Genomic DNA, 27,174 nt, shown 5'->3' with positions numbered 1-27,174 from the left:
CGAGCGAAGCTTTTAGTTTAATAAACTTCCCAACTCATTCGACCCGGCATGACGAGCGAATACCCCGACTATAACACTGTAGCTCACCTTTCTAGTCGGACGGACGTACCGAACGAGCGCATGAGTCCCGGGGCCTAGTTGTCTCTTTCCCGTCGGCCCGTCGCACCGATCAGGCACACTATGCAATGATGGCATACTCTGGATCAATAATGGATACCGAACGACGTCCAACCAAGAATTACCTGCAACAGTCAGATCGTCCACACCGACAATCCTTCGTCCATGAAAGAAGACCGAGCTCGCCTCGATCGCTACCTACTCTCTGACTTAAGAAACTCTTAACTCAGAGTGGGGGACAAACTGTTAGGGCCAAAAATCGTCCTTGGCCCAAATAGGAAAACAGGACCACCAGTGAGGAAAAGACCAGACCCAGTCCTAAAGAGGCCCAAGCCAAATTAGTCACATTTGATGAGAGATACGGTCGGCCCAAACCATCTGGGCACGGGCCTCCCAGTTCCAGCTCACTTCATGGGCCTATAGGCTAGTTCAGAACCCACGGCCCCCACTGATGATTTTCCTGTTCCTGTTCAATCTCCTATTTGAAGTCACTTTCCTGTTCCTGGTCACTTTCCTACTCAAAGTGACTTTCCTGTTCAGATCACCTTCCTATTTGGACGTAGGTAAGACAGCTCACCACTGCCCTAACTTTTCTAGGGTTTGCATCAGAGTTACACTCGGACTCCTACTCCTACCAGGATTGGGAGACCAGACAGTCACTATATAAATAGAGGCCAGCCCTCTCACAAAGGACACACTACATTACACCTTCACACCCGAAGTTCTTACTTGAGAGCTTCATATCACTGCCGTAGTCACAATTTCTGACTAGACTTCCGGTAACCTCTCTACACCCTAGCCCTCACTATACTAGCCTCTTTCAGCCTTGCTGACTTGAGCGTTGGAGTGCCTACGGGAAACACCACCCCGATGTTTCCCGTTTGCTTCACGCGTTTGTTTCTCTATGTGTCCAGGTGCAGCAGATCGCTAGTGGCCTCAACCTCACGGGATCAGACCCCCCTTCTGTACAGGTAGATTTTTACGTCTACAGTTTTTATTTTCGTAATATTCTGATCATAAATGATGTTGGGATGTTTAAGAGGTCACTTGAATCCAAATCTAAAACTTATTCCAAAAAATAAGATGCAATTGAAAATATGTAAATAGTATCTAAATTTTTTTAGTTCACAAAAGTATGTTTATATATTATTCATAATTATTTTCAAATTTATAATTAAAAAACAATTGTTTCTACTATTCATACTCCATGTAAGATTATATTTGAAAATTATTTTTAAATATTTTTTAATTAAATTTGTTTCCATAAAATTAATCGTATTTTTTTTCATAAATGTTATATCAATCAATCATTTTTTTCTGTCAAAAGTCTCAATGAAATATAATAATAGTATCTAGGGGTGTTCAACAAAATGCAAAAACCGAACCGAACCGAAAAACCGGTTAACCAAAAAAACAGTTCGGTTACGGTTCGAAAAATTCAAAAAACTGAATTTTCGGTTCGGGAGAAATTAGAAACGGTTAACCGAAAACCGGTTTTTCAAATATATATATTAAATAAATAAATAATAACCTAAACTAAAATAAATACCTAATTCACTCAATCTAAAATCCCAACCCAAATTTTTTTTCTTAGTTCCCAATGTATTGTATATATTACAATTTAATTTGGGACAAAATTAAAAAAAAAAAGTTTTATAAAAAAAAAAAGGGAAAACCGGTTAACCGCTTTTTTTAAAACGGTTAACCGGTTCGGTTTCGGTTCAAAAATTTTCCCGAACCAAAAATCCGGTTTGGTTTAGAAAAGCGGTTAACCGAAGAAAGCCCCTAATAGTATCCACAAGAGGTTAGTCGCACGATCAGACACGTGCTTTGTTCCCATAAACTTTAAGTTTGAATTCTCTCCTAAGACAATTGTTATTATTTCCACTTTCCAACAATATTAGAAACTTTGATTAACAAAAGAATAACTAAAGTATTGTTACATATTTTGATCAAAATGTCAAAGATGTTATTCTCTTTTATTTTTGGGTAAAAAAAATGGGTATAAAGAGAGGTTAATCTTGTACCCAACAAAGCACATTGCATCTTTTTTCTCATAGATATCCGAAAATACTCTTATCGCACCTATATCAGGACCAAATTTGAAGGTTTCGCTGTGAGTAGAGGTGGAACAAATGGGCCGGGTTAGACGGGTCAACCCTAACCTGACTCATGTATACCTCGTCGGGCGAGCTGGGCCTTCATAGGCCAACCCAATGACCCAACAAGTTATATATAATTTTAAAAAAAAAAAAAAAAAACCATCCAAACTGTCAGGTTGAGCCACGGGCCGGTGGGTTGGACAAAAAAAATCATATTAATTTTTTTTTTACAAATACCTATTTTACCCTTGAAATATAGCCGTTTTATAGCAGTTGGATAAGTTTTTTTGGTCATTTTCTTTTCCCATTTTTTCTATAAATAGGGTCTAAACTCTAATATTTCCTCACATCCCAAATTCTCTCATTCTCTCACTTTCTCTATTGAAATCTCTCAATTATTCTCTTTGTTGTCAATTTGCTCTCATTTTAATTTTTATTAGTTTTTGCAATTTTGAATTCATATTTCCAAATTTCAATTCTCCTTCTTTAATTCTTTATTTATTCTATATCCAATTTTTATTTGTATTTTGTAACTAGAATGGATATATATTTCCATCCCATCAATTTCGATGATGAAGGAAATTATCCTAGTCCCCCTGAATTTACTAACATAAATGCAATATATTCAAATAGCCCCACTTTCCCATTCTCATAATCTGATACACCTCATAATATTCCCCCCCTTCCTCCCCATGCTGCTAGAGCTCCCAGAAGTCGTCCTCGTAATCGTCGTCCTCGTCCAACTCCATCTCAAGCAGAAGTGAGTTCATCAACTGCAATCGAAACTGATGATAGGCACACATCAGACGTTTTGGTGCATTTTGATAAGTTTTACGGGACAGAAAATGGAGTTCAAGTGAAGAAAGCAAGATGCAAGTATTGTGGAAATATTTATAAGATGCAGTTAATGATACTAGTATTTTAAAAAGGCATGCTAATAAACATATCACTCGACATGGAAATAGAGAAACCAATCAAACTCAAATAACTAATATAGGTACTACTTGGCGTTATAATTCTGATGTATATAGGGAACAATTTGCTTTATATATTGCTGCAACTGATCAACTTATTAATATGATTGAAGATAAATATTTTGAAAGATTTATTAAAAATTCATTTTTTCCAGGATTTAAAAGTTATTATAAAATTGCAACTAGAAATGATTTAATAAAATTGTTTGGGAAAATGAAATTAGAATTAAAAAAAAAAAATACATAATTGTCATGTTAGTGTAACTCTAACCGCCGATATTTGGAGTAGTAAAGTTAAACAGGATTATATTTGTGTGACTGATCATTATTTTAGTAACGAATGTAAATTAAATAAATCTTTATTAGGATTTAGATTAATGGATATGGATTATAGTGGTCAACAAATTTATAATAAAATTGTTGAAGTTATAGAAGATTATGATATTGTTCACAAAGTGATAAGTTTAACTTTAGATAATGCAAGTGTTAATAGTAGAGCTATAGATTTTTTTAAAATAATTTTTTCTTTTTATGACAATTTAAAGTTTTTTAACCAACGCTGTGCATGTCACATTATTATTGAGAAAAGTGGTATGAAAAAAATTAGAAATAATATTGATAGAATTAGGGATTCTTTAACTTGGATTACTAGTAGTAATAGAATAAATGTTGAATTTTAAGATGCTTGTATAGAATCAAATATGTCTTATAGAACTTTTGCATTAGACATGCCTGTTAGATTAAATAGTACTTACTTAATGCTTGATTCATGTTTATTTTATGCAAATTTAATTAGTTATTTTGTAGCAAATAATAAGGGTCCTCATTATTTGGTAGACAGTGATTGACATATAGCTTCAAAATTTAATTATTTTCTTAAAAAAATTTATCAATTTACTTTACAACTTTCAGGTGTGTATTATTCTATTAGTCCATTGATAATACATATAATTATAAAAATTTTAGATTTATTTAAAAAAACAGAAACAATAAAATTTTATCTAGACCAATAGAGACAATGGAATTAAAATTTAAAAAAATATTGGAAACTTATTCATTTTCTTTATTGTTTAGCTGTCATATTTGATCATAAAATTAAAATAAGCGCATTTAGAAAATGGTTTAGACATGTTAAGTAAAAATTTACGAGATGAAGCATATGCCAATCAACTATGAGAGATAAGAGAGTGTCTTGCAGAGGTATATTTGCTATATAAAAACAGGTATGGGAACCAGCGAAGAGGTGAAATACCTGAGGAAGTAGCATAAGAAGAAACAAATGAAGACTTCGACTCTTGGAGTGCACTTAATAGGCCAAAGAGGACCCGAACCCAAAGGACAACCTCCTCTTAAGTAGTATCAACAACGAATGTACTATCCTTCATGCAACTACAGAGTAATGAGCTTCACCAATATTTGAGAACCCGCGACGTGCTACTAGCAGATCCACAATAAAGAGCCAACTTTGATGGCTTAGAATATTGGAAAACCATAAAATGTATTTTTTTGGTATTATCAAGACTTGGCCTGGATGTTTTCTCTATTCCTGTCTCAACTATCTTATCCAAACAAACATTTAGTGCAAGTGGAAGAATTTTAAATGAAAAGAGGACTAAATTTCACAAAAAATGATTGAAGTCCTCACATGTCTTCAAGATTGGGAACGGTCACGCCATTAGGATCAATACGAGATTGTCGAGATACTTTAATAGAATCATTTCAATTTTGTAATATAGATGATACAGATGAGGGAGGTCCTAGTCAACCCCCAAATTAGTTGTTTTGTAAATTGTAACTTTGTAATTTGTAAATTAATTGTCAATTATTGCACTATTTTTTCCTTACCAAGTTTTTGTCCCAATTGAGTTTTTCTTGGTAAGGTTTTTAACAACGCAATAATTGTTGTAATTTCTTATTTTATTTTTTGATAAATGAATAAATCTAATTTTTCTTATATTACAATTTAATTGTATTAAAATTGAATTAATATTTGCAATGTTAACAAAAAAAAATTAATTTAATTGAATTATTGATATTTAAAAGTTAGCTAAAAAAAATGACACAAAAGAAAAATAAAATCCCTGCCAGACCGGCCCGGCCCGTTCTAAAACCCGTCGGGTTAGGGTTGGCAGGCCGAGTTAGGCCCGACCTGCCATTTTGCTTAACCCGCCACAGGCCGAGCTGGGTGGGTTATTTTCCACCTTTAGCTATGAGTGGGAATGAGGACATAGATATACCACCTCCCCAAAGGCTAGTGATAAAGACTCAAATGTGAGACTTACTTGAGGCTGAATGAGCTCCTTTCTGCCAAAGCCCACCTTTCGGGATTTATTCTCTTTTATTATGACAACCCCAATATATAAATTTTTCAAATGAAAAAAAGTGGGCACATTCAGGTAGTATATATATATAAAGCTTGGGTTAGTGCATTTTAAAAACACTTATATTTATATTTTGAATTTCTTGCCTTGCTTTTCTAGTGTGTCTCTCCATAAGGACCTTATGTTGGTGGCCTTAGGGTTGACGGCATCATGATCTTGCATTGATGAACCAACATAATATATCGTGGCTTTAATGCTAACAATGGTTTTGGTTTAACCACCCACTTCACAACCACCGTAATAACACAAAGAAACCCGGAAGAATCACCACCACCACAAAATTTTACAAATTCAACGTGTTGAGATTTATTTTTTGAAGTAAGGAGTTGAAAGATTGATTATTAGAAAAGTTGGGATTCAGATGTTACTTGTGGGGGAGACAAATTTAAATGTAAAATGAAATTCCAATTTTACCCTCATAAAGCAATGTGAGATTTCCTTTACAACCTCCCATTGTTAATTCGTTGTGAATGTCATCAAACCCTAGGTGGTTTATGTCGTATTTTAAAACCTAAAGGGTAGTGTTTGAAGAATATATTCAAATCTAATAAAAAAGTAGCAATTTTTTAAAATCTTGAGGGCAGTTGTTTAAATTAACCCAAAATAAATCAGCAAAAAACACCTAAGACCCTAAACACTGCCGTTTAATGTTCATACCTTGACACTTATTTACGAAATAAAGAGGGCAGAGGCGGATTAGGGTTTGGAAGAACAGTCTCCGCCATTATAAGAAGTCACAACATCGGGAGCCAAACTTGACGCCGCAGAGATTTTCTCATTGAGCTGTGAGATGAGAATAAAGTAGGGTTCGTAACATTTGTCTATATGTTTTTTCTTAAATTCTAAGCATCGAACAAGTATAGCTATTAAGAGAGTGATGAAATTACTGTGCGAACGCAGCTCCATTAATGGTGCTATGAGCGGCACTTTTCCACACGAGATTTCTGACTCTTCTTTGGTTCATAAACCTTATATAAACAATAAACTCACCTCCAAGATTTATTTATAATTTCTAAAGAGTAAAGAGTTTCTTCGGATCTCGCAAAGAAAAGGTAAGGTGTTTGGAAGCGAATTTCTTTAGATGTTATTAAGATTGGCTGAATGGATTTGCTCATTCCTTCCTCGTATGTTTTCGAATTGTAAACAATTTTTGTTTTTTTAATTTTTTCGATTCAAATGTTTTTCTCTTGTGTTTTTGACAAAAAAAGGCTTTCTCCACAAGCGCTTTTTTTTTTTTTTTTTTTTCTGATTGCTTGTAAATTTTTGTCAAATTAGGATCCATTTCATAATTTGCATCTCCAACTTTTGTTTTAACTCTAAACAGTATTTCATCTGCTAAAGTTTGATCCACATTTATTATATTATATTATATTGTCGGGTGTAAAAATATGATAAATTTTTATTCGTTTGGTTCAAAAAGAAATTTGAAGACTAAGACAATCAATATTTTTAATAAGTAAAAATATTTTGTAAAATTATTTTTATATCTAAAATAATATTATATTAAAATTGAGAAACAAAATGTTATTTCATTTTAATAATACAGTATATATAATGTGAAATAAAAAAATATTTTCTAATTATAATTTCAGTAATAAATAGATAAAAAATTAATAATTGTTGGAGCTTACATTATAAATTAAAAAATAACAATAATAGCGTAATTTATAAGATTTGATTTATTGAATTTTGATCTTGTGGAAGAATGGTGAGAGTTTTTTTTTATTTTTTTGAGATGGTGACTATAGATTAAAAAAGAAAAAAAGTTGGGTTTTATTTCGAAGGATATATGGTGAAGTTATAAAAATAATGTGAGGATATATTTGACATAAAAATGTTTTAGAAAAGCGTAAAAGAGCTTATGTGAAAAACAAATTTTTAGCTTCTCCTGTAAGTGTTATAAAAAATGTAAAAACTGAACCGAACTGAAAAAACGGTTTAATTACGGTTCGAAAAATTTTAAAAACCAAATTTTCGGTTCAAAAAAAATTATAAACAGTTAATTAAAAATCGGTTTTTCAAAAAAAAAAAAATATATATATTATTATAGTAAATAAATAAATAATAACCTAAACTAAAATAAATCTCTAACTCACTCAATCTAAAATCCCAACCCAAATTTTTTTTCTTAATTCATAATGTATTGTCTATATTTACAATTTAATTTAGGACAAAATAAAAAAAATAAAAAGTTTTATAAAAAAAAAAGGGAAAACCGGTTAACCACTTTTTTTAAAATGGTTAACCGGTTTTTCGATTAACTGAAAAATCGGTTTTCCCTAAAATCGGTTCGGTTTCGGTTCGAAAATTTTCTCGAATCGAAAATCCGATTCGGTTTAGAAAAACGGTTAACCGCTTTTGAACACCCCTATCTGTAAGAATGACAATAGTTTTTTTTTTTTTTAATTGTATAAAACACTTTTAAATTACAACCAAACAACCAAAAAAAAAGTGTATAAGATTAAAAAAGTTCTTTTGGCTATAAAAGAAGCCAATTAAACGGGTTCATATTTATTGCTTCCTCGAATCTTTGTGTTTGCAAAAGCTAATGTCTAAACAAAATTGTTGACAATAAAGTGTATTTCTCCTTTAAAATAATAATAAAATAAAAATCGAGGCAGAAAAAAAAAAAAAAAAAAAAATAAATTCGGTGGTTGCCAAATTTGAAAAGCTTTGAGTTTGACCTAAATTTATAATTATAACACATGTTTTCAGTAATACAAAATTATCAACATCTTCTTACTGTAATTGTATGCAAAAATGTATATTCATGAATCATGCTGCTTAAAATCCTATTACAGGGGTTTAATGTAATTTAACGCAACAATGTTATGTATTTTTAAATTTATCAAAATTTTATGTAATTATGGATACGGGCTTATACTATTTTCATACATAAAAAATACTTTTCACACCTATTTTATTATGTATCAAATTTATTTATTTTTTAAATTTCCGAAAATATTTTTTATAATATTCAATTAAAAATTAATCTAATTTTTTCAATAAAGATATGACATAAAAATCTAATTATTTTTTAATGATATTTGGCAGCCAATTGAATTCCATGAGGCTTTTTACTTTGTAATTCAAATTGGTCAAAGACTTGTGTACACGTATCATAATCATACTGTTCAAGCCCACTTCTTCCTTCCTTCTTTACAACGATCGGATGGTGTCAATTGGAAGATTAATAGTCACTGCGAAGATTTCAACTAACGAAACACATGAATCCACTCACGCTCCAGGGAGATTCTCCCACGTGGCACAACTCAAAAGACCTTATCCATTGTAGAAAAGCAAGACCCGCTCTTACTATCAGCCAAAACCATTTCCACGCGCTCCCTCCTTCTCTCACAGTCACAACTGAGCTCAATTACCATAGTACCCTTTACATACTAACATGTCAAGCCAACCCAGCGAGTTATAACTTTTTTATACACGACGACGAGAAAGTATGACTTCACAAAGGAACGCCGTCGTTTTAAGGAGCGGGAAAAACTGCTTTCTTTGAAGTTTAAATGCCAGTTCAAATTATTTTGGAGCTCAACGGCAACGAAGCGTCTTTTTTAAGTTTTTTGAAATAAATTATACTAATCTGACTCTCTCTCGTTCAAATTATCGTTGAATGGAAGAAGAAGACGACGAGATTATGGATTATCATTCTATGAAAAGAAAGCAACTTCAAGCGCTGTGCAAGCGCCATGGTGTACCGGCCAATTTGTCGAATTCTGAGATGGCAGATCTGTTGTGTTTGATTTTCAAGGTTATTTCTTTTTTGTTTTTAGTTTCATATATGACTTTTTGTGGTAATTTTTTTTTTTTATTTCTTGAGTTATGTTTTTGTTTGTTTGTTTGGTTGCTGAGAAAATGGAGGAATTCAAATAAGGCTGGAATTTTGAGTTACGTTTTCACTGAACGTTAGTTTAAAGGAAATAAATGAGTTAAATTGATATATAGATCGAGATTTCATGATTGATTTTTAATTGTGTTAAATTTTTATCAGACTTATGTTCTGTTTAGTTGCTAGGAAAATGGGGGAAAACTAATCAGAGGCTGGAATTTTTTGTTATTTTTGTGGGATGAACTGGTGGAGTTAAGAATTTGTATTTCTTTTTAATTTTTTGTTGATTTGATGAAGTTAGATTCATGATATTTGGCTCTAATTATTTAATTTTAACAGGAAAAGCAGAAAGTTGTTTCACGAGGCAAGTCTTCGCTGAAAAATTCTGCGAAGAAAGTTAATGGAAAAGATTCTAAGGTTGTGAAGAAAGTGAGATTTAGTCCTAAAAATCAAACGATGTTTTTTGAGGTTTCAGGGTATAAACGGGCTGGTAGAAGAAGGGTTTCAATGAAGTCCTTGACAAAAAATCAGAATCAAGCTATTGAAAGTGAAGTTTCGTCACCTCCTCCTGTTGGGAGAAAGAGAGCGAGAAGAGATCTGAAGAAACCAACTGCGGAGCTGAGCGTGAAGAGTGCGGCTGACACTGATGGTAATGGCGTTAGAGGTGTAATTGTCGGGGAAGATGCCAAGCTTAAAAAATTGAATACGGGTGGGAGGATCACCAGGTCTCGGGCTCAGTTTGTTGGTGAAGTGTCTGAGAGTGGAGAGGTTCATCAACTCGAAGAACCTTGTAATGTTGTGGGTAGAGATGCTCTTACTGGAAAATCTGCTGTAACCCGGAAAGGGAGAGTAGGAAAAGAAAGCCTTTCCGTGGATGGTGCAGAATCTGACAGGGTTTTGCAGCATAAGAAGCAAATTGTAACGAAGGATGAAGGCTCTGAAATGTTGCCTGAGAATTCAGGAATCCAACGTTTTAGTAGGAGAACAAGGTCTCAAACAAAACATGAAGTGGCTGTTTCTAATGCTGAAAGTGAAACTGAGGAAGTGACCGTTCAGCTTGAAGAACCTGTGAGGAGTCTTGGCCGATATGCTTCTAGAAGGAAATCTGTTGTGGTCCAGACGGCTAAGGTAGGGAGTGAAGGACCTGGGGTGAAAAAAGAGACTAGTAAAAGATTAAGAAGTATTGATTTGGAAGACTCTTCTGAGCTTGAAGTAATTATAGAACCTAGTCAAGAACTTGAGAAGGTTGAGAATGTTGTTATTCCCAGTGGCCCTTCGAGGAGAACCAGGCGGAACAAGTCAACTGTTCCAAGTAGTGGAGAGTTGGAAACCCGTCAAACTGTCGGACAGAAAGATACTCGTTTGACGATAAAGCTTCCAAGGAGGTCTAGTAGGAATGTTGCAGAGGTTGCTGAACCAGATGAAGTTTTGCAGCAAAAAGAACAAGATATTACAAAGGATGAAGACCCTGAAATATTGAGTGGGAAGACAAGAAAATTTAAAAATATCAGTAGGATCAAAAGGTCTCAGACAGAAACTGCAGGGAAAGCTTCTGCATTGGAAAGTGAAATTGAGGAAGAGAATGTGCAGCATGAAGAACCCTCCAAGGGTCTTGGTAGATATGCTTCTAGACGGAAATCTATTTTGCACCAGAAGAGAATGGCGGAAAATAACGAATTTCAGGAGAAAAAGGAGACTAGGAAACGATCAAGCAATACTGATTTGGAAAGAGCTTCGGAAGCAGTTGTAGAACTTACTAAAGAAATTGAGATGGTTAGAAATGTTTCCGATTTCAATGGGCCTTCAAGGAGAACCAGGCGAAACACTGTAATGTTCAAATCTAGTGCTTCAATTGATAGAGAGTTGGAAACTCATCAAATTGTTGGACAGGAAGATGCTTTGATAAAAGATCATACAAGGAGGTCTACTCGAAATGCTTCTAGGAACCAATCAACTGTAATCTCTTCTGAAGTGGGCGGAATTTCTCATGACGTCGGAAAGGTTAGGCAGCTGAAACGAAGGCGAGAGCCAGCTCTGGATGAAGATATTTCTGTGACCAAGTCCAAAAGTTTTGAAGAAAAACCCCAAAGACGATCTGCACGAAATGCCTCCAAAAATGACTTCGTGGAACCTGAGAGACCAACAGGTAAAGTTGCTGGAAAGAAGCATCAGAACAGGTCTAGAAAGACAATGGTGGTGCAAGAGGTTCCATCTTCTGATAAGGTTTTGTCTCCAGAAGATCCAATAATTGAAGATGTCAGACTGGTTGGGGCAGAATCCGCAAGGAACAAAGACAATCTCGACGCAAGCAGTAGCAAACAAGTACTTAAAAGTTCTAGCAAGAAGAGGAACGCATCCCAGATAAAAGTTAAAGCAAATAAGAAACTTGGTTCTGTTCAGGTTTCCACAGTAAATTCTGACCCAGAGAAGGCTGTAGATACTGCTGTTAATTCAGAGGAAACTCTGGACTCAGCACTAGTAAAGCAGCCAGCTGTTTCTACAGACCATGTTACACTGAATTCCGCGAGCTCATCTACAGTTGTTCTTGAGAAGCAGCGCAGTTTGGTGGGAGATGACAAAATTGAACGTCTCCTTGATGAAACTGTTGATAAGCATGAAATAAAAATTGACTTTGGCAATGTGATTTCTTCTGAAATTACATCTCCAGCTGCTGGTCTCTTACCTGTGAAGCAATCAAATGATTTGGGTGAGTGATCTTTTATTTGCTTTTGTTGTTTTTAATGACAATGTTACATTTCTTCGTTAGTTGCTCACTGTGTTTGTAACAATGTGCAGCAAAACCTTTGAACACCACAGACTTGGATAAAGTACTTGAAGCGGAAGAACCGTCATTTGGAAAAACCATAAACCATGGAAGTAATAATGTGGATGACCATAAAAACGAAGATGACAGAGCTTCAGTTCAAGAATGTCAGAGCTTACAATTAGAAGACGGGGAAGAGACTAGTGCTGCACCAGTCATTCAGGAGGCAGTTTTTGAGGACCATCTGGATGAAGTCAGTAGAAGCAGCTCAGAGAAAAAGTCTGAACTTCCCCAGGAAGCCGAAGAAATAAATGTAATTGATCCTTTCAATGCAGGAGGAAACTCTCAGTCAGAAAATTTTCTCCAGGCTATCGAAATCCAAGAACTTCCAGCAGAATCCCATCTTGTTATCATTGAAACTGCAACCGAATGTACTACAGAAATCCAATTGACCTCACCTGTTGCTAATGCTTCTGAGGCGACTTCTTGTAAACCTGCATTAGAGAATGAAGGTCATCAACATTCCTTATAAGTGTGATGTTTCAGACATTTGAAAGCTATAATTTCTTTTAAGTAGTTATTATCATTTCATCAAGCCTTTGATTTGACTATTTGTTGGTTTTGGATCTTACAGTTTTTGTCAAAGTGAATAATCGCCCTGCTGATGCTCTTATTGCGAGCAATGATGCCATGGAAGGTTAGTCCCTTACTATCCCTAACTAATTGTGTGCTATGACATCCCTGAGGATCCTTTTGAATTAATTCTCTTTTTTTGTATGTGCAGAAGTGAATAAGGCCGAGACTCAATCTGTTTCTCTATTGACAGTGCTAGAAATAAGCAATGAAAATGGTATTCGAAAAGAAGAACTATCTGGCAAGGGAATAGAATTTTCTGATGAGATCATATGCAGAGGTGAAACATCTATAGGTAATGCAATTTGTGGTCTAGCAAAGACTGAAGATGGTGTGACAATTAACAAGAATGAGCCAGACGAAGCAGTTCCTTATGAAAGAGCATCACAAGTTGGTGAAAAGAGTATTGATGATGGCTGTGAAGAAAACTTGTTGGTGGGTGGCAGTTCCATTTTCAAGACACCTAATAAAGATGAAACAAATTTAGAACATGAGGTCGCAGCGGCATACTCTCTAGATTCTGTGGAGAAAGAAAAGGAAGACTCAGGGAATAACTCTGATAATGTTTCTGTGGAGACTAGACAGAGATGCATGCACAAACTTTCTGATGCAAAAGATGTCAATCTGACCATCACAGAAGAGAGGGTTACTGACGTACTGAAAAAGACTTCAGCTGCTAATCTTAATTTGCAATGTGTGGACACATCCTGAATAACTTTCATTGATTTTTTTTATTGGCTTGTTTATGTTTAAAACAACTGCTTCTTGTCTTTGTTGCAGCTCCTGCTACTGCTGGCAAAGTCAGCTTCCCTGAGCTCTCCCTACTAAAAAGTCATGACGAACATGGGAAAGGTTAGTGGCATAGTCAAAATCTTGTTTTGTAATGCTTTGATTCGTGACATACTAACACAGGTGAAAAGTATAGTCCTAGATCCGAAAGAATGGATTAGAAGTGGTTAAATCTGTTTTCCTTTGACTAAGCAAATGGCCTTTTTTTCTTCTTTGCAGTTTCTAGTAGTGGTTCTAAAAGTTCATCTTGCAAGGGTAAGCAGCCGATGCTCGATGACATGCCGAAACAATTGGAGGAAAAGATTAATGAGGATGCTAGGAATGTTTTTGAGACAAAAGTACAATCAGAGTATTTGCCTCAATTTGCTATAGAGGAGTTGCCCGAGGAGGGTGATATGAAAGATGCCCACAGCACATATGGCAAAGTTCATGACTTTGTTAAGAGCGCAGAACTACAAGTTAGTGCTGACGGTAGTTCTGGTAAATCATTTCCGTTGGACAAATCTGATGCTGCAAGTGGTTCAGAACTTGATGGTCATGTAGAATTGGCTGGGGAGAGAAACTGCACTGTTGGTATTGTTGTTGAGCAGACTGCTGACGTTGTCAAGGAGGAAAAGGCAGAGTCTGAGTTAAAAGTGGAGCTTGTTGACAGAAGTGATCAAGAGAATGTAGCTTCACAGGTGAATGAAACTGCTAGTACAAGTTTGACGGAGATCATATCTAAAGAACGTGAAGTTCCTGTTGAGAAAGCAGCTGAAATAACTGTAAAGCCTACTGAGTGCAGTGGAGCAGTTGACGATATGAAGGTGGAAGAATTCAAAGCTGAAGATACAAATTCTAATGCTGAGGTCAATGATGTTGGTGCTTTAGCACAAGTTGTCAGTAATCACCTGGTTGAAGAGGAAGCTACTGAAAGTCATGAAGGTTCTATTGAAATGATTGAAACTGCAGCCGAGGCAACAACACAGGCATTGGCCACGAAAACAATGGACTTCTCAGACGCAGACAATGGTGAGACTTCAATACGAATTTGTCCAGTGACTGATAAGACATTTAGATCCGAGTTTGAAGACGTTAATGATCTTGCTCCAGGTTTAATGAATAAGGTCACATCTGCCAATTATAAAGATGTAGAGACAAGGTCGAATGAAAATGTGAGCGCAGTGCCTCACATTGATAAAACAAAGTTTGATGATCTTGATAATTACAAAGAAGAAAATGTCTTGGAGCTGGAAAGAAGTGAATCCTTATCTTCAGATGAACTTATTTCCCTGGATGACAGAGCTGCAGATAAGGAAGCAAACGTAGGAGACAGAGATGGGAATTTAAATTTCAGGGATAATGATATTGATGCTCAGCAGGAGGACAACGTTGATACCATTCTACAAGTTACTAAAAGCAATATGGATGATTGCTTGCTACGAGTGGGACTTTATAATGCCAGTGCAAACATTGGAGTTGCAGCAGATGATGCTGGTGAAGCGTCCATGAACGAAAAGGCATGTTCTCAGAATACTGAGGATGGCAATGAGTGGGTTGGGACGCCAAATTTTTCACAGACCATCAAAAGCGGAACAAAATTGGTTGAGAAAAACTCAGCACAAGGCAAACTTGAAATGGGTTCATGTAGTGCTACTGGTCCACATTTGAGTGTTTTACCATTTCCTGGTTAGTATTTTTGCTCATGAAGTGTGAACTTATAATTAGTTGGATTTTTTTTTTTTCAAAATTCCATGATTAAACACCGTCGATACTAAATCTTTAATCATAAAGTTGCTGACCCTTCTATTTGTTATAGGAATTGATGCCACGGACATGGATTCGCACTTTGAGATAGATGATCAAGTAAAACAGAAAACGAGGAACGAGGAAGACAAAGAAGGCTCAAATGACTCTGTAGAAGGTAATGAGCAACTCGATGACCACAAGTGTGAATTACTAGAGACTGCTTCCATTGATGAAAATGATAGCTCGACTTCAAAGGAGCCTTCATGCAGTAACAGAGAAAAAAGCATTGCCAAAGTGGGTGAGGAAGGAGTTTCCTCTGAGAAGCTCTTTGGCATGGTTGCCACTGCTGACACTAAAAAGTTGTATCCTATTTCTTCATCAACACCTAGAATGGCTGCTGATTGCTCTGCTTTTTCGCCAATAATTGTTCATTCCAACTATGGTAATTACTAGCTGCCTTAACATAAAATAGAAGTATTAAATAATCTTAGAAGATGAATTCTCATTGATCATATTCATCTGATTGTTTACCAGGAATAACCGAAAACAAATCCTCCGGATTCCACATTGACTCTCCCCGGCTCACCAGTTGGGAAATGAACAGGATTTTAGGGAGTAGGGATCAAGTTGATGTTGAAGAAGAAGCTTTAAGGATCTCGGGAGCCATGGAGATGATAGAAAATTTAGTGACTGACGAACAAGGTGAAAAGGAGCTCCATGCTCACCCAGCTGTTTTAGATGAACCCATCTCTGATAATGAAGAATCTAAAGAGCAAAATGGACTCCCTGCAAGCAACCAAGAATATGTTGATTGTGAGTTTGAGAAGGATAAATTTTATGTTTCTGCAGAAAAGGTTGTGTTGGTAGAAGCTGCTGCAACCGGTGACAGCGTCATTGCTGATTTGGATAAAAGCATGGCAGAATACGCTTCTGTTGAATCTAAAGAAGCAGATAACATTGTTGTTGATCCTGGTGTTTTTAATTGCAGCAGATCAAGAGAAGTTGCAATGGACATTGTTCACAGAAAAGCCTCAAAAACAATAGATATGCTAGAGGAGGTTGAACATCTAGGAATCTTGCAACCGGTTGAAGATTGTGAAAATACTAACGAAACATCAGATGAAGTCGCTGAGACAATCCCTCAGCATATGCTCTCCAGTGGCAGTAAGTTGGAAAAGCAAAAAGTTCTCATCAATTAAATTATTTTTCTGAACCATTCGTAGGTAGCCCTGATGTTTAGGGCGAATTGGGGATAATTTGGATATGCACACAATCTTTGATTCGATTCTCTATCTGAGCATCTCTGATTTAAGTGGAGGGCCGTGGCGGTGGGTTGTTGCGTTATTCTCCCCTAAGGATTAGTTCAGATGCGTGTAAACTGGTTCAAACACTTTGGTTACAAAAAAGAAAAATTATTTTCTGAAAAATCTGATATAATCCTGCATATTGCAGTGATTATCTCAACTTACTAAACCAAAAATGTTTCTTTATTTCATGTTGTTGAATCTTATCTACTGAAATCATAACAAGCATTGACTTAATTGTTGTTTATAATAGAAGCTAATATACATTTTGATTCATCAATAATATAGGCAGTTACCAATATCATCCTTATTAATATATCAACTAGAAAAACAGTAGTTAATCATCATTTTTGTTGAAATGCAGAAGCAACTTCCGAACGTGAGGTACACGGTGAAGAATACTGCAATGGTGCAGAAAGACCAGAAATATTTAATGAAGACAGAGGTATGGTCTTTTAAGGTTTAGAATTTAGGTCAGATTTAGCAGCCATATGCACAATAAACACTTTGATTCATTTTCTTTATTTTACAGACAAGAGTTGCAGAGACGTCAGGGAAGATAATGAAGCTGCAACAGGGACATGTGATACAACAGACGGTTTTAGTGTAGAGAATAATGCCAGAGATTCTCAGGAAGGTGTTAAGGACCAATTTGACGAGAATGAACGTGCTGCTGCAAATGAAGCCAATTCCAAAGATGGTGTTTTTTGTTTGGCGTTAAACCAACCTTTATGTGATGATGACAAGAATAAGGTTCATGCAGTAGAGACCGGTGAAGATGGGTTATGTCGTCAACATGATGAGGTTGTCACAGCTGCTGACTCGAAGGAATTAGTGAATTTGCAAAATATGAACGTTGCCTATACGATAATACCTGAAATTGATGTTGACTGTTCAGGTGTCTCCCCACTTGCTGTTTCTTCTAAATATGGTACGCTCTAAAAGCCTAAGTGTGTATAAGTTTTAACCGGTAAAAGTTACTAACCAAATTGTTTTACATCTCTGGCTATTACAGAAGAATCACATGTATTCACCAGACGTGAAATGAACTTGTTTTCGGGACCTGGAGAGCACGATGAAACTGAAAATTCAGATGCACGGGCCTCAATAAGTGAGGATGCCAGGGAAATAAAAGAAAATAAAGTGATTATTGAACAAGTAGCACCTCCACAAGTTACTGAAGAGCACCTTCATGAGCATGAAATGGCAGAGGAAGATTTAAAAGAGCCAACCTGTGAAATCGGCAAAGTTTTGACAGAACAAGAAGATGAGCAAATCATCCATGGCACTCCAAATTCATCTCCTGCAAGAGGTACTGCAATGTTTTCGAGTAACTTTAAGCAAAAAAGACTAAAGACTCAGTTTGAATAATGATTTACTAGCTTTCTTGAGTTGCTTCACAGAAACTGCTCCTGGAAATGTATGGAGAAGGGAACTAAACTTACTATCTCCGGGAAACAAATGTCCAGATACAAAAAGGGGCAGCAAGACCTTTTTTGCGAAGAAACTAAATTCTTCAATGAGGAAACAGAACAGTAAAAGTGCTTTGATTCAGAAGACGCCGAAGCTCCACCTACATGACATGAAAGAAAATGCATTAAGCGCCATGAGAGGGAAAACAGGTAATATCACTACACAAAAAGCCTTGTCAAAGAGGAGAGCTCTGGGGGATCTCCAAAAGAAATAGATCTTGCCAGTTAATTGGATTCCTTTTTGAAGAATTCACCTCGTTTCTGGCAATGCATAGCTTTTTCTTGAATAGAGATCAGAAGTTGATATCTTGTCAGCGAAGAAATATTATCATTTTGTGTATTGATTGGTAGGAAAACTGTCTGATTAAGAACTTTACAGCAATTTGATCATGTTTATTTTTATACTTCCGGTTCAATTTATCGAACTTTTTTCACAACTTCGACATAATAGTTTATAATTGATCAGTTCGATATAATCATCTACAATTGATCAGTTATTAATGGGTTCTATCTATTCAATTACGAAATTATCATGTAGAGATTGCAAACCAATCTTTATTGTTTTTTATTTTATTAATTTGGGTTTGTAATTAACTAAACATTCTGGTATTGAAATTCATGAGAAATTTTAATTACAATCCAATTCCAAGTGAAAATCACTCTGAAAACAAGTCTTGAGGTGACACTTTGTACCAAAGTTCTTTAAAGAAGGGCATATAATTATGAATGAAACTAACTTTTTTATGTTCACTTTGAGATTACAGGCATCATCTTATGAGTTCAAACCTTAAACCAACAAAATCACATGTAGAAAGTAAAAAAGAAAAAAAAAAAAAAAAAAAGAATGAATGAAAAGCTTTGGCAAAACAAATATCCATCTCAAACCACCCCAATCCTTTCTGTATCTACAAACAACCCGCCACCATTTTCCTTTGCGGCATATCTTCTTTTAAGTTTTCTGGCGAGCAACAGTACACCGTGTTATGTTGTGTCTTCGCCTTCAACCGAAAAATGTAGCCTGCTTATGTAAATATCAAGATACTTCTACATGAATGAAACTTTAACATTCTAAACTTTCTATACGCGTATCTCAGTTGCAATCCAACCCACAAACTTCTAATACAACCCCGCCTCTCGACACGAATGGGTTGACTCTTGCCCATAGAAGGGAGAAAATTGAAGCCAAAAGTATTGACCAGACAATAATGATGGTTGGAATCCTGTTTTGTTTTCCCATGAACCCTTTGAGGAATGGGTAAAGATGGACGATGACCCATAAGGCGAAAAAGAGTCTACCGAAGAGAGGACCCCATGAATCATAACCATTACTGATGGCATCTGCAACTCCGACTATGACTCCAATTATGTTTATGATTAACAAAGTCAAGGGAGGGATCAATAAAGATGTCCACTTGAAGAAGTAGAGCTCAGAATATTCTCCATCATCGGCTGCCTTGGAGGTAACAGTGAAGTTTGTGTTGACTCCAGCCAACACCTTGAGCAGACCCTGGAAGAGAGCAAATAAGTGTGATGAGACGCCACCAATCACCCAGAACTGCTCGTTTCTCCACCAGTCATGTATGCCAACCCCTCCCCATTGCATTTCGAGGATGCTAGTTGCGGCAATGGATATGAACATAGCCATGAAAACGATACTGGCATAGTTGCTAATCTGCAAACCACATAAAACAAAGCCTTGAGTGGACGTCTTTCTTGAAAGATATCTGTCTAGCTAGTGCAAAGAGGACCTGAAGATATGTAAATGGTTGGAGCCAAAATATCTCCCAACCCACATATGTTAATTAAAAAAGTACTTAATTTTTCTGATATGGGAAAAAGTAAAATAGACTGAGCATGTTCCCTAAACTACAGAATGATGTGCAATAAGAAATTTACCGCGGGGACAATGAACTTCCCAGTAAGGAGGCAGATAGCTGGCAATGTACAATATACGATCAAGGGAATGGATGTCAAGGGGTAAACAACTGAGTTTATATACGAGAAACGCTCCAATGGTTTCAAACCGCACCCAAACCCATACCATATCGGACAATGCCTGCTAAAAAAGATCTCCACAGATCCCAAAGCCCATCGGAGAACCTGATGTAGACGATCTGAAAGGTTAATAGGAGCTGAACCCTTGAAAGCAGGCCTTTTGGGTATGCAATAAACTGATCGCCAACCATGGCAATGCATTTTGAAACCAGTTAATATATCTTCTGTAACAGATCCATATATCCACCCAACCTGAAACAAATTCAAATTTAGATATCATGACAACATACTGACATAGATGTCAATCATGGTAGAAAAAACTCATAAAGCTACAAAACTTTCAACAGTGACTGCATACCTCTTTACCCCATTCCGTTTTGTCCTCGTAGCCACAGCTAATCACATGTATCGCTTCTTTCAAGAGTGCTGCTGATGAAGCTCCTCTCGGAACTCCACCATCTTCCATAAGTGTTGAAGCTATGAAAACAGGTGATTGTCCAAATTTCTTCTCAAACTTTATTTGGGACATCAGAGCTGACTTTTCATTATCTACTCCTGTCACACAGTACAATAGCAACATTAATGACTTAGGTTTATTACAATCTAGCAGAGAAAATAATTCTTGATTTCTTATGCTCACAGACTCCACAATCCAGACTAATGCTCTAAATATGGAGAGATTTGAGCTATTTTGTGAAGAAAAGTAACCATGACAAATTGCATATCTTTTGTTCATTTTGGATTATTAGCTATTTTAAACTGCTTTTATAAGATTTTGTAGATGATACTTTGGTTGCTAATTGAAGCCACTTCTCACCTTCAATTCCCTCCTCAATATTTTCAAGTGCATGTATCTGCTTTAAAGTCTCCTTGTTCTTCTTCTTTTTCTCATTTGCCTTCACCTTTTTATTTCTCCTTCTTGATTTGCAACAACCGCAGCACCATTTCGGAAAGCAATTACAGGTCTTCCTTGGAGGTTTCTTCTTGACAGGGGCATCGTATCCATAGAGTGCCTGCCTCCTGAAGACACACCCAGTTCCAACATAAATAGGCCCCTGGATCCCGTCCAATCCTTTCATGTTGATCTATATTAAGTTGTGAAAAGGTATTAGATTCTCTCAAAAGCCAATTCAAAAGCAAATCAAGACTTACTATACTACCAAGATCATTACTTACATCAAAGAATACAACATTGCGGTTAGAGTATCTATCATTACGATCAATTCCGTCAAATCTTTGAGGAAATTGCACATAACAGATTTTCTTTCCTGATGTGGGATCCATCATGAAGCACATGGCTTCACGAAGTGCCTTACTGTTATTTATATAATGATCACAATCAACATTCAGCAGGTAAGGAGCATTTGATATGATTGCTGAGACTCGGATCTGAAGCCACAACAAAACGAACAATTAGAGAAAGGAACAAACAAAAACTAATAGCAGTATACTTCAGACAAGAAAAACAGAGAGAGAGAGCTCTACCAAAGCATTCATGGCTCCAGCCTTTTTGTGGTGATTAAATCCTGGTCTCTTTTCACGAGACACATAAACCAAACGAGGTAATTCGTTTCCTTCAATATCACGAACCCCATTATGGCCAAGGAAGACCTATTGAGAGGAAAATAAGAGACACTATTAAAAGAAGAAACTTTTATATCTTAATATGTACAATAACCAAATGAGCATATGGTATCTGGCCTCACCTGAATCATGCCAGGATGATCCCTCACATTGTTCCCTGGCCATGGAGTTCCATCCTGCATTGTCCAACCATCCTCAGGAACTTTCTGTGCCATGGCAACCAACCCATTTATGCGAACTCTAAACTCTTCATATTCCCTCTGTATCAACACAAAGACAAAACCAGATATAGAAAATCCTTGTTTAGAACCAACCCGAACTTCAATATGGGAACAGTCATAAGCTTAGCATTTCCTATACTAAATCCAAATATGTGACTTCCATTCCTACCAGATGATGCTAATAACTATCTTTCGCATTCTAGTTAATACATTTAAGAGCATCTCAATTTCTACAGATGTTAAGACAAGGAAAAATTTTACAAGGAGAAAAGCTCCAAACCTTCATGGCACGACGTTCCCTCACAAATGTCGGATCTACTTTATTTTTTAAATAGTCAACCTTCTGGGCAAAATACCACTCTGGAGCCCGGGGCTCAATACTGAACTTCTTGCAGAATGGGACCCATTTTCTAGCAAACTCAGATGTCTCAGAGAGGGCTTCAAAAGTGAGCATGGCAGCACCATCATCTGAGACATAGCATGCAACTTTGTCCACGGGATAATCTACAGCAAGGATGGAAAGAACCGTGTTTGCAGTGATAAGTGGAGGCTCTTTCATAGGATCAACTGTACTTACAAATATGTCTATATCAGCTAACTCAGATGGCTTTCCTTCTTTCTCATACCTGAAAAAATTGTTAGAAATCAGATTTCTAATTTTTCATAACACAAAAACACGCATAAAGGACAGAGATAGAGGCAATACCTCAATGACAAGCGGTCAAGGTATGTTTCTCGTACAATTGGGTACCATTTTGGAAACTGATCAAATATCCAAGAAACAGCAAACCATATTTCACAAATTACTGATAGTAGCCACAGCCAATAAGCATCATGGACTGGATGGAGAAGTCTATAGTGGAAAAACAGGCCAAGAATCGCAAGCCGGATTATAATAACGATTCTGTATGGATTTATCTTGCTTGAAGGTATAGGTAGTTTTCTTGAGAGTGGCTGCCTGCCTTCATCCATCCTATAAAAGCATTGTACAAATGTTAAAACTTCCTCAATAAATTAAGAGAAGAAGACAAAAACAGAAACATCAGAGTGTAGACTTAGTTGTGTATTACTTTAGTACTTAAACCATGAGAAGCATGCCCTAAATCATCAAATCCTAGTACCTCTGATGTGCAGAAATCAGATATCTTACTATTCACAAGGCTTAAAATAGTCCAAATCATTAGTTACAAAACAAGATGGGCCTACTTCAATTTTTTATCAACTGTAAAGCAATAAGACAGTTCATGCTTTACTACAGACCAAATATTATGTTTTGTGCAGACGACAGATTTTCTTCTGAAGATGATGCTAACAATATACTTTCACTTGATTGATTGTGAAGATGCAGGAAGTGAAGAAAACTAAAGGCCAGAAGTACATAGCATTTGCAAGAAAAAATAATTGTTTTCATTATAACTTCTATGTTTTATGAGAATTGTCATAAGCACACATCTCTGAAAGGGTTGTCCACTAATGTCAGTAAATAAATTATAGTCTTGTCTAGAATCCTTAACACTTAAAGGCACAATATAAGATCTGTATGAAATTGGAAAACCATTCGCTTAAAGGGGCATTAGTTAATCCAGCAGAGTAGGAAGCTAGAATGACTAGGGAATACCAATATGCATGTATGACCAGTCACACTTTGATTAAAGCAGCTAATTTCCAGTGTAAATCACGTGTCAGTTATTATATTACCTAATAAAAGAAAATAAAAAATTGATTAAAAGAAAGTTACATACTTAAGCTCATAAAAATAAAACTCAACTAACTCCTAGCAATGTACTAATTTTATAAAGGGTGCAAGACAAATACACCTACATGGGCAAATCAGGGTCATCCAGTCCATCCCCATCATTGTTTCCATCACCTTTTCCTCCTTCATGCTTGACAACTTGAAATTTTTCATTTTGCTTTTTCTTCCACTCCTCCATTCGCTCCTTCCATGCAACAGTTCCATAGCCATATACTGCCAAATCTTTTTTAGGATCCATAGGTCTGGGAGGCACTGTAACAGCAATGTCAACATATGAACACTAAGTGACAAAGAAACTTGCCTGGAGACCCATAACATTCACAACAGTGATCGCCAACATTACAAGTGATGATATTCAACAAACTTACAAGTCATAGATGAATCAGGAAATGCCATCGGATGAACCCGCTTTCCATGACCCATAAATGGTGGAATAATAAGAGCATGCTTATCAGAGGAAATCCCAACATCCTTCATCAATAACAATCACTATTAGACGCATGAATTACAATGAATTATAATTAAAGACATCTGACCAATTGCAAGACACTAAATTTAATCTACCTCTTGGCCGTAGGTCAGAAGAGGGATCTCTCCAGCAACAGAAGCAGAATCCACCTCTGATGGTGTAGTGACTCTGCCTTGGGAACCACGACCGGTATTAAGGCGTGCAGAGAGCATGGCCTCAGCAATGTTGTGAGGATCTCTTCTATCATTGCTACCAATATCAAACTCATTCTCCAAATCATCAGTATCATCTTCTTCTTCATCCCCTTCTACTCTGGGACTCCCTACACATTTCAATAAAAAATTGCTAGAGAAAAGAATTGCTACAGGGGTTTTCTTATAGACAATGAAACAGTTGACCAAAATGATAGTGAGAGGCTAACCTTTCAAGCGCTTGTATCTTGTTTTGCATTGAGGGCAGGCTTGATTGCCCTCTCTTCTTTCATATTCATAGCAGGGCCTACACACAGGGAATGCACATTCATTACAGGCAACAAATGGCTCCCCATTGTCCGCTATTTCTATTTCATCCCCACAGATCTGGCAAATCTGACCGCTCAATTCTTTAACAGACGTTACCTGCAATTCACAATAACCATGGCAAAGTTCATCAACATTGGAACACCAAACGGAAGATTGAAGATAAACATGAATTACAACTAATTTCAATAAGAACATACATATTTATTGAGATTCTCATGCAAAACCAAAGATACAAAATTTTATGCAGAGATTTCATTAACTGGCACTGAAATCTAGAAAAAAAATAATGAACGAAAGCACTTTTACTTAAAATCCAGCCAACATATGAGAAAAAAGAAATTAGACATTTTTCAGCTGAAACATAATCCAAATACCCTTAACAAATTCAGTTTTTTAAGCCAAAATATGAACACTGCTATCAGCAAAATATTTTGCAAAACAGTTAGACAGAAAAAATCAACATATCAATCGATTTAATTGCTAATGTGAGTTGATTTCGGACCAAATCTTCGTAAAAAAACTGTCCATGAGCAAACGGGCACCTTCAATATCCCAAAAGAAGAAAAAAAATCTAACTTCCACAATCTAAAACAAGAAACATAAAAGGAGCACACCTTTAAGGCCCTCACTCCCTCAATCTTTCAACAACGCAGTTAAACAGCAGCAGAAGAAGAAGAAGAAGAAGAGGAAGAGAGCACTTACTCTTGCAACCTCATCGGCATTGATAAGAACAAACTCATTCCTGTTATGAGAACCTGCAATAAGCCTCCCGTTGGTGGCCATTAATTCACAACACGCACTCAATGCCCCTCAAAACAAAAACAAACGCACTTCACGAAAAAAAAATCACTCTTTCATCACTCACAGCTCGCCAAGAGCCCACCTTTGCTTTACCTTCTCTCTCTCTTCCTCACTCCCTCGGTCTATATAAATGCAAATGCAAAGCTGTGATTTTTGCTCATTCTATAATGTGGGGTTGGTGTTGGTCTTCCTTGTAATGGGTGCCTCCCAGAGTGGGCTAAAACTATTAACACAGACTCACACAAACTCGATACTAATAAGCAACAAACTATGATGTGTCATTGCTATAAAATAAATTAAATATAAAAAATAAAAAAATAAAAGTCTTTGTTTTGTTTCTCTGTGTAGTGTTTTGATTGATTCGTTTCTTGAGAGACCCTTTTGCTTTCTTGATCCGTGACACGAGATTTTGATCAAAATTTCCTTTTTTTTTTTTCTTTTTCTACAGAGAATCTAAACATAAATTCAATTCAACGCAACACAAACAAACAGTATTTTTTTTTTTTTACGGTGTACTACACTCACATGGGATGGAAACAGAGCTACTGGTGGTGGCGGGGCCCACCATCCAGCGGACGGTGGTGATTGGTGGTGATGAAGGGTAGTTTGGTAATTTTGTGTGTGTTTTGTGCTGCTTAGTTTTGTGTTTTGACGATAATGATGTTTTATGTTTCACGGTTTTGCTGTGGGTGTGTTGTTGCCAAAACTAAAGAGAGTGTAAAAGAATAAATCAAACGTCACGTGCGGCTCGTGCGAGTAAGGAGTGCGGGAGAGGAGAAGACTCAAGACAGATCGTGTCCGAGAATTCTGTAAAATCTCGTGAGAAATGTGAAGGAACTCATTCTTTGCACTTTCGTGTTTTGACCAAATTACCCTTCTACCAGCTAATTTGTTGGGGGTCAACATATATATATATATATATATTACACTATTATTATTACATATATGTGTTCTTACATAAACCAATTTTTTTTTAAACATTAAAATATAATATTTTAAGCTATTCTTATTTCTCAAATATTTATAACATTAACTTTATAAAAAAATATAATTTACATATATATATATATAAAATATCTATGTTTTGTTTAAAATTGTACAAATATTTTTATTTTTATTTTTAGGATGATTTTGTGATAAGTGATGGGATTGAATGTGAATGTGGGGAACCTAACTTACCTTATTGACCAAGACAACCTAAAAGGTAGGTAATAAATTGGAAAATAATGATAATAAAGGTTACAATAGGTGTCCTACTTTTACTGGGTTTGTGCTCTTAATTTTATGGGAATGTATCTTCGAAGAGAAGAATAGGGTATACTTTTTTAGTTGTGGAGACTAATAATATATTTAATTTATAGCATTAATTTTTATAATTAGAAAAATATATGTTATGTTTATGTTTGTTTAAATATTTCCAAGGTAACTTGTGAGTTTGTAAATATTGTCATAAAGAACTAAAAATAAACGGTCACCATTTAGAGCTCAAATAAAACGTGATATTTAAGGCTCAATTAAAAAAAAAAATAATTTGTTATATTTTTAAATGAAAAATAGCTAAATATATGGTTTTAAATTTTCTACAAACCCTGATTGGGTTTTTTTAAGTTGACATAATAATCTCTTAAAATAATAGAAATATTATAAGAATATAAAACCTTATTATAGGATTAAAATTTTCTCACTTATTTTCTAAACCAACTTGATGTTTGAATTTAC

At 35.8% G+C, this 27,174-nt stretch overlaps 2 protein-coding genes across 2 annotated transcripts; one reads left to right on the top strand and one right to left on the bottom strand.

Annotated features, from left to right (window-relative positions):
• Window positions 1–9,202: 9,202 nt before the first annotated feature.
• On the top strand, window positions 9,203–18,511 carry LOC116116435. Its single transcript, XM_031402497.1, has 14 exons — window positions 9,203–9,340; window positions 9,758–12,125; window positions 12,215–12,694; window positions 12,817–12,879; window positions 12,967–13,509; window positions 13,596–13,667; window positions 13,824–14,615; window positions 14,697–15,272; window positions 15,403–15,774; window positions 15,867–16,496; window positions 17,001–17,081; window positions 17,169–17,567; window positions 17,652–17,948; window positions 18,040–18,511. The coding sequence occupies exons 1-14, from the start codon at window positions 9,203–9,205 to the stop codon at window positions 18,321–18,323; spliced, it is 7,095 nt and encodes a 2,364-aa protein (XP_031258357.1). The 3' UTR covers window positions 18,324–18,511.
• Window positions 18,512–18,957: 446 nt separating this feature from the next.
• Window positions 18,958–25,630, bottom strand: LOC116116427 (cellulose synthase A catalytic subunit 2 [UDP-forming]-like). Its single transcript, XM_031402489.1, has 14 exons — window positions 25,357–25,630; window positions 24,555–24,750; window positions 24,229–24,455; window positions 24,033–24,135; window positions 23,730–23,916; window positions 22,615–22,881; window positions 22,189–22,534; window positions 21,810–21,947; window positions 21,589–21,714; window positions 21,280–21,492; window positions 20,921–21,188; window positions 20,462–20,658; window positions 20,005–20,355; window positions 18,958–19,780 (listed from the first exon to the last, which is right to left on the bottom strand). Exons 1-14 carry the CDS (start codon window positions 25,435–25,437, stop codon window positions 19,199–19,201), a joined length of 3,282 nt encoding a protein of 1,093 aa, XP_031258349.1. The 5' UTR covers window positions 25,438–25,630; the 3' UTR covers window positions 18,958–19,198.
• Window positions 25,631–27,174: the final 1,544 nt, after the last annotated feature.

This window comes from Pistacia vera, unplaced genomic scaffold (assembly GCF_008641045.1).
Source record: "Pistacia vera cultivar Batoury unplaced genomic scaffold, PisVer_v2 Contig773, whole genome shotgun sequence".
NCBI classification, from domain to species: Eukaryota; Viridiplantae; Streptophyta; class Magnoliopsida; order Sapindales; family Anacardiaceae; genus Pistacia; species Pistacia vera.
Note: the sequence above shows the minus strand (reverse complement) of the source record. Positions and strands in the feature narration are given on the sequence as shown.

Excerpts from the sequence above, each read along its gene's own strand:
- LOC116116435 (XM_031402497.1), top strand. The coding sequence starts at position 9,203 with ATGGAAGAAGAAGACGACGAGATTATGGATTATCATTCTATGAAAAGA. Across the intron at positions 14,616-14,696 it reads CTTCTCAGACGCAGACAATG|GTTTAATGAATAAGGTCACA; the intron begins GTGAGACTTCAA and ends ATCTTGCTCCAG. Across the intron at positions 15,273-15,402 it reads GAGTGTTTTACCATTTCCTG|GAATTGATGCCACGGACATG; the intron begins GTTAGTATTTTT and ends TATTTGTTATAG.
- LOC116116427 (XM_031402489.1), bottom strand. The coding sequence starts at position 25,437 with ATGGCCACCAACGGGAGGCTTATTGCAGGTTCTCATAACAGGAATGAG. Across the intron at positions 22,882-23,729 it reads GATGACCCTGATTTGCCCAT|GATGGATGAAGGCAGGCAGC; the intron begins GTAGGTGTATTT and ends ATGCTTTTATAG. Across the intron at positions 22,535-22,614 it reads CTTGACCGCTTGTCATTGAG|GTATGAGAAAGAAGGAAAGC; the intron begins GTATTGCCTCTA and ends CAATTTTTTCAG.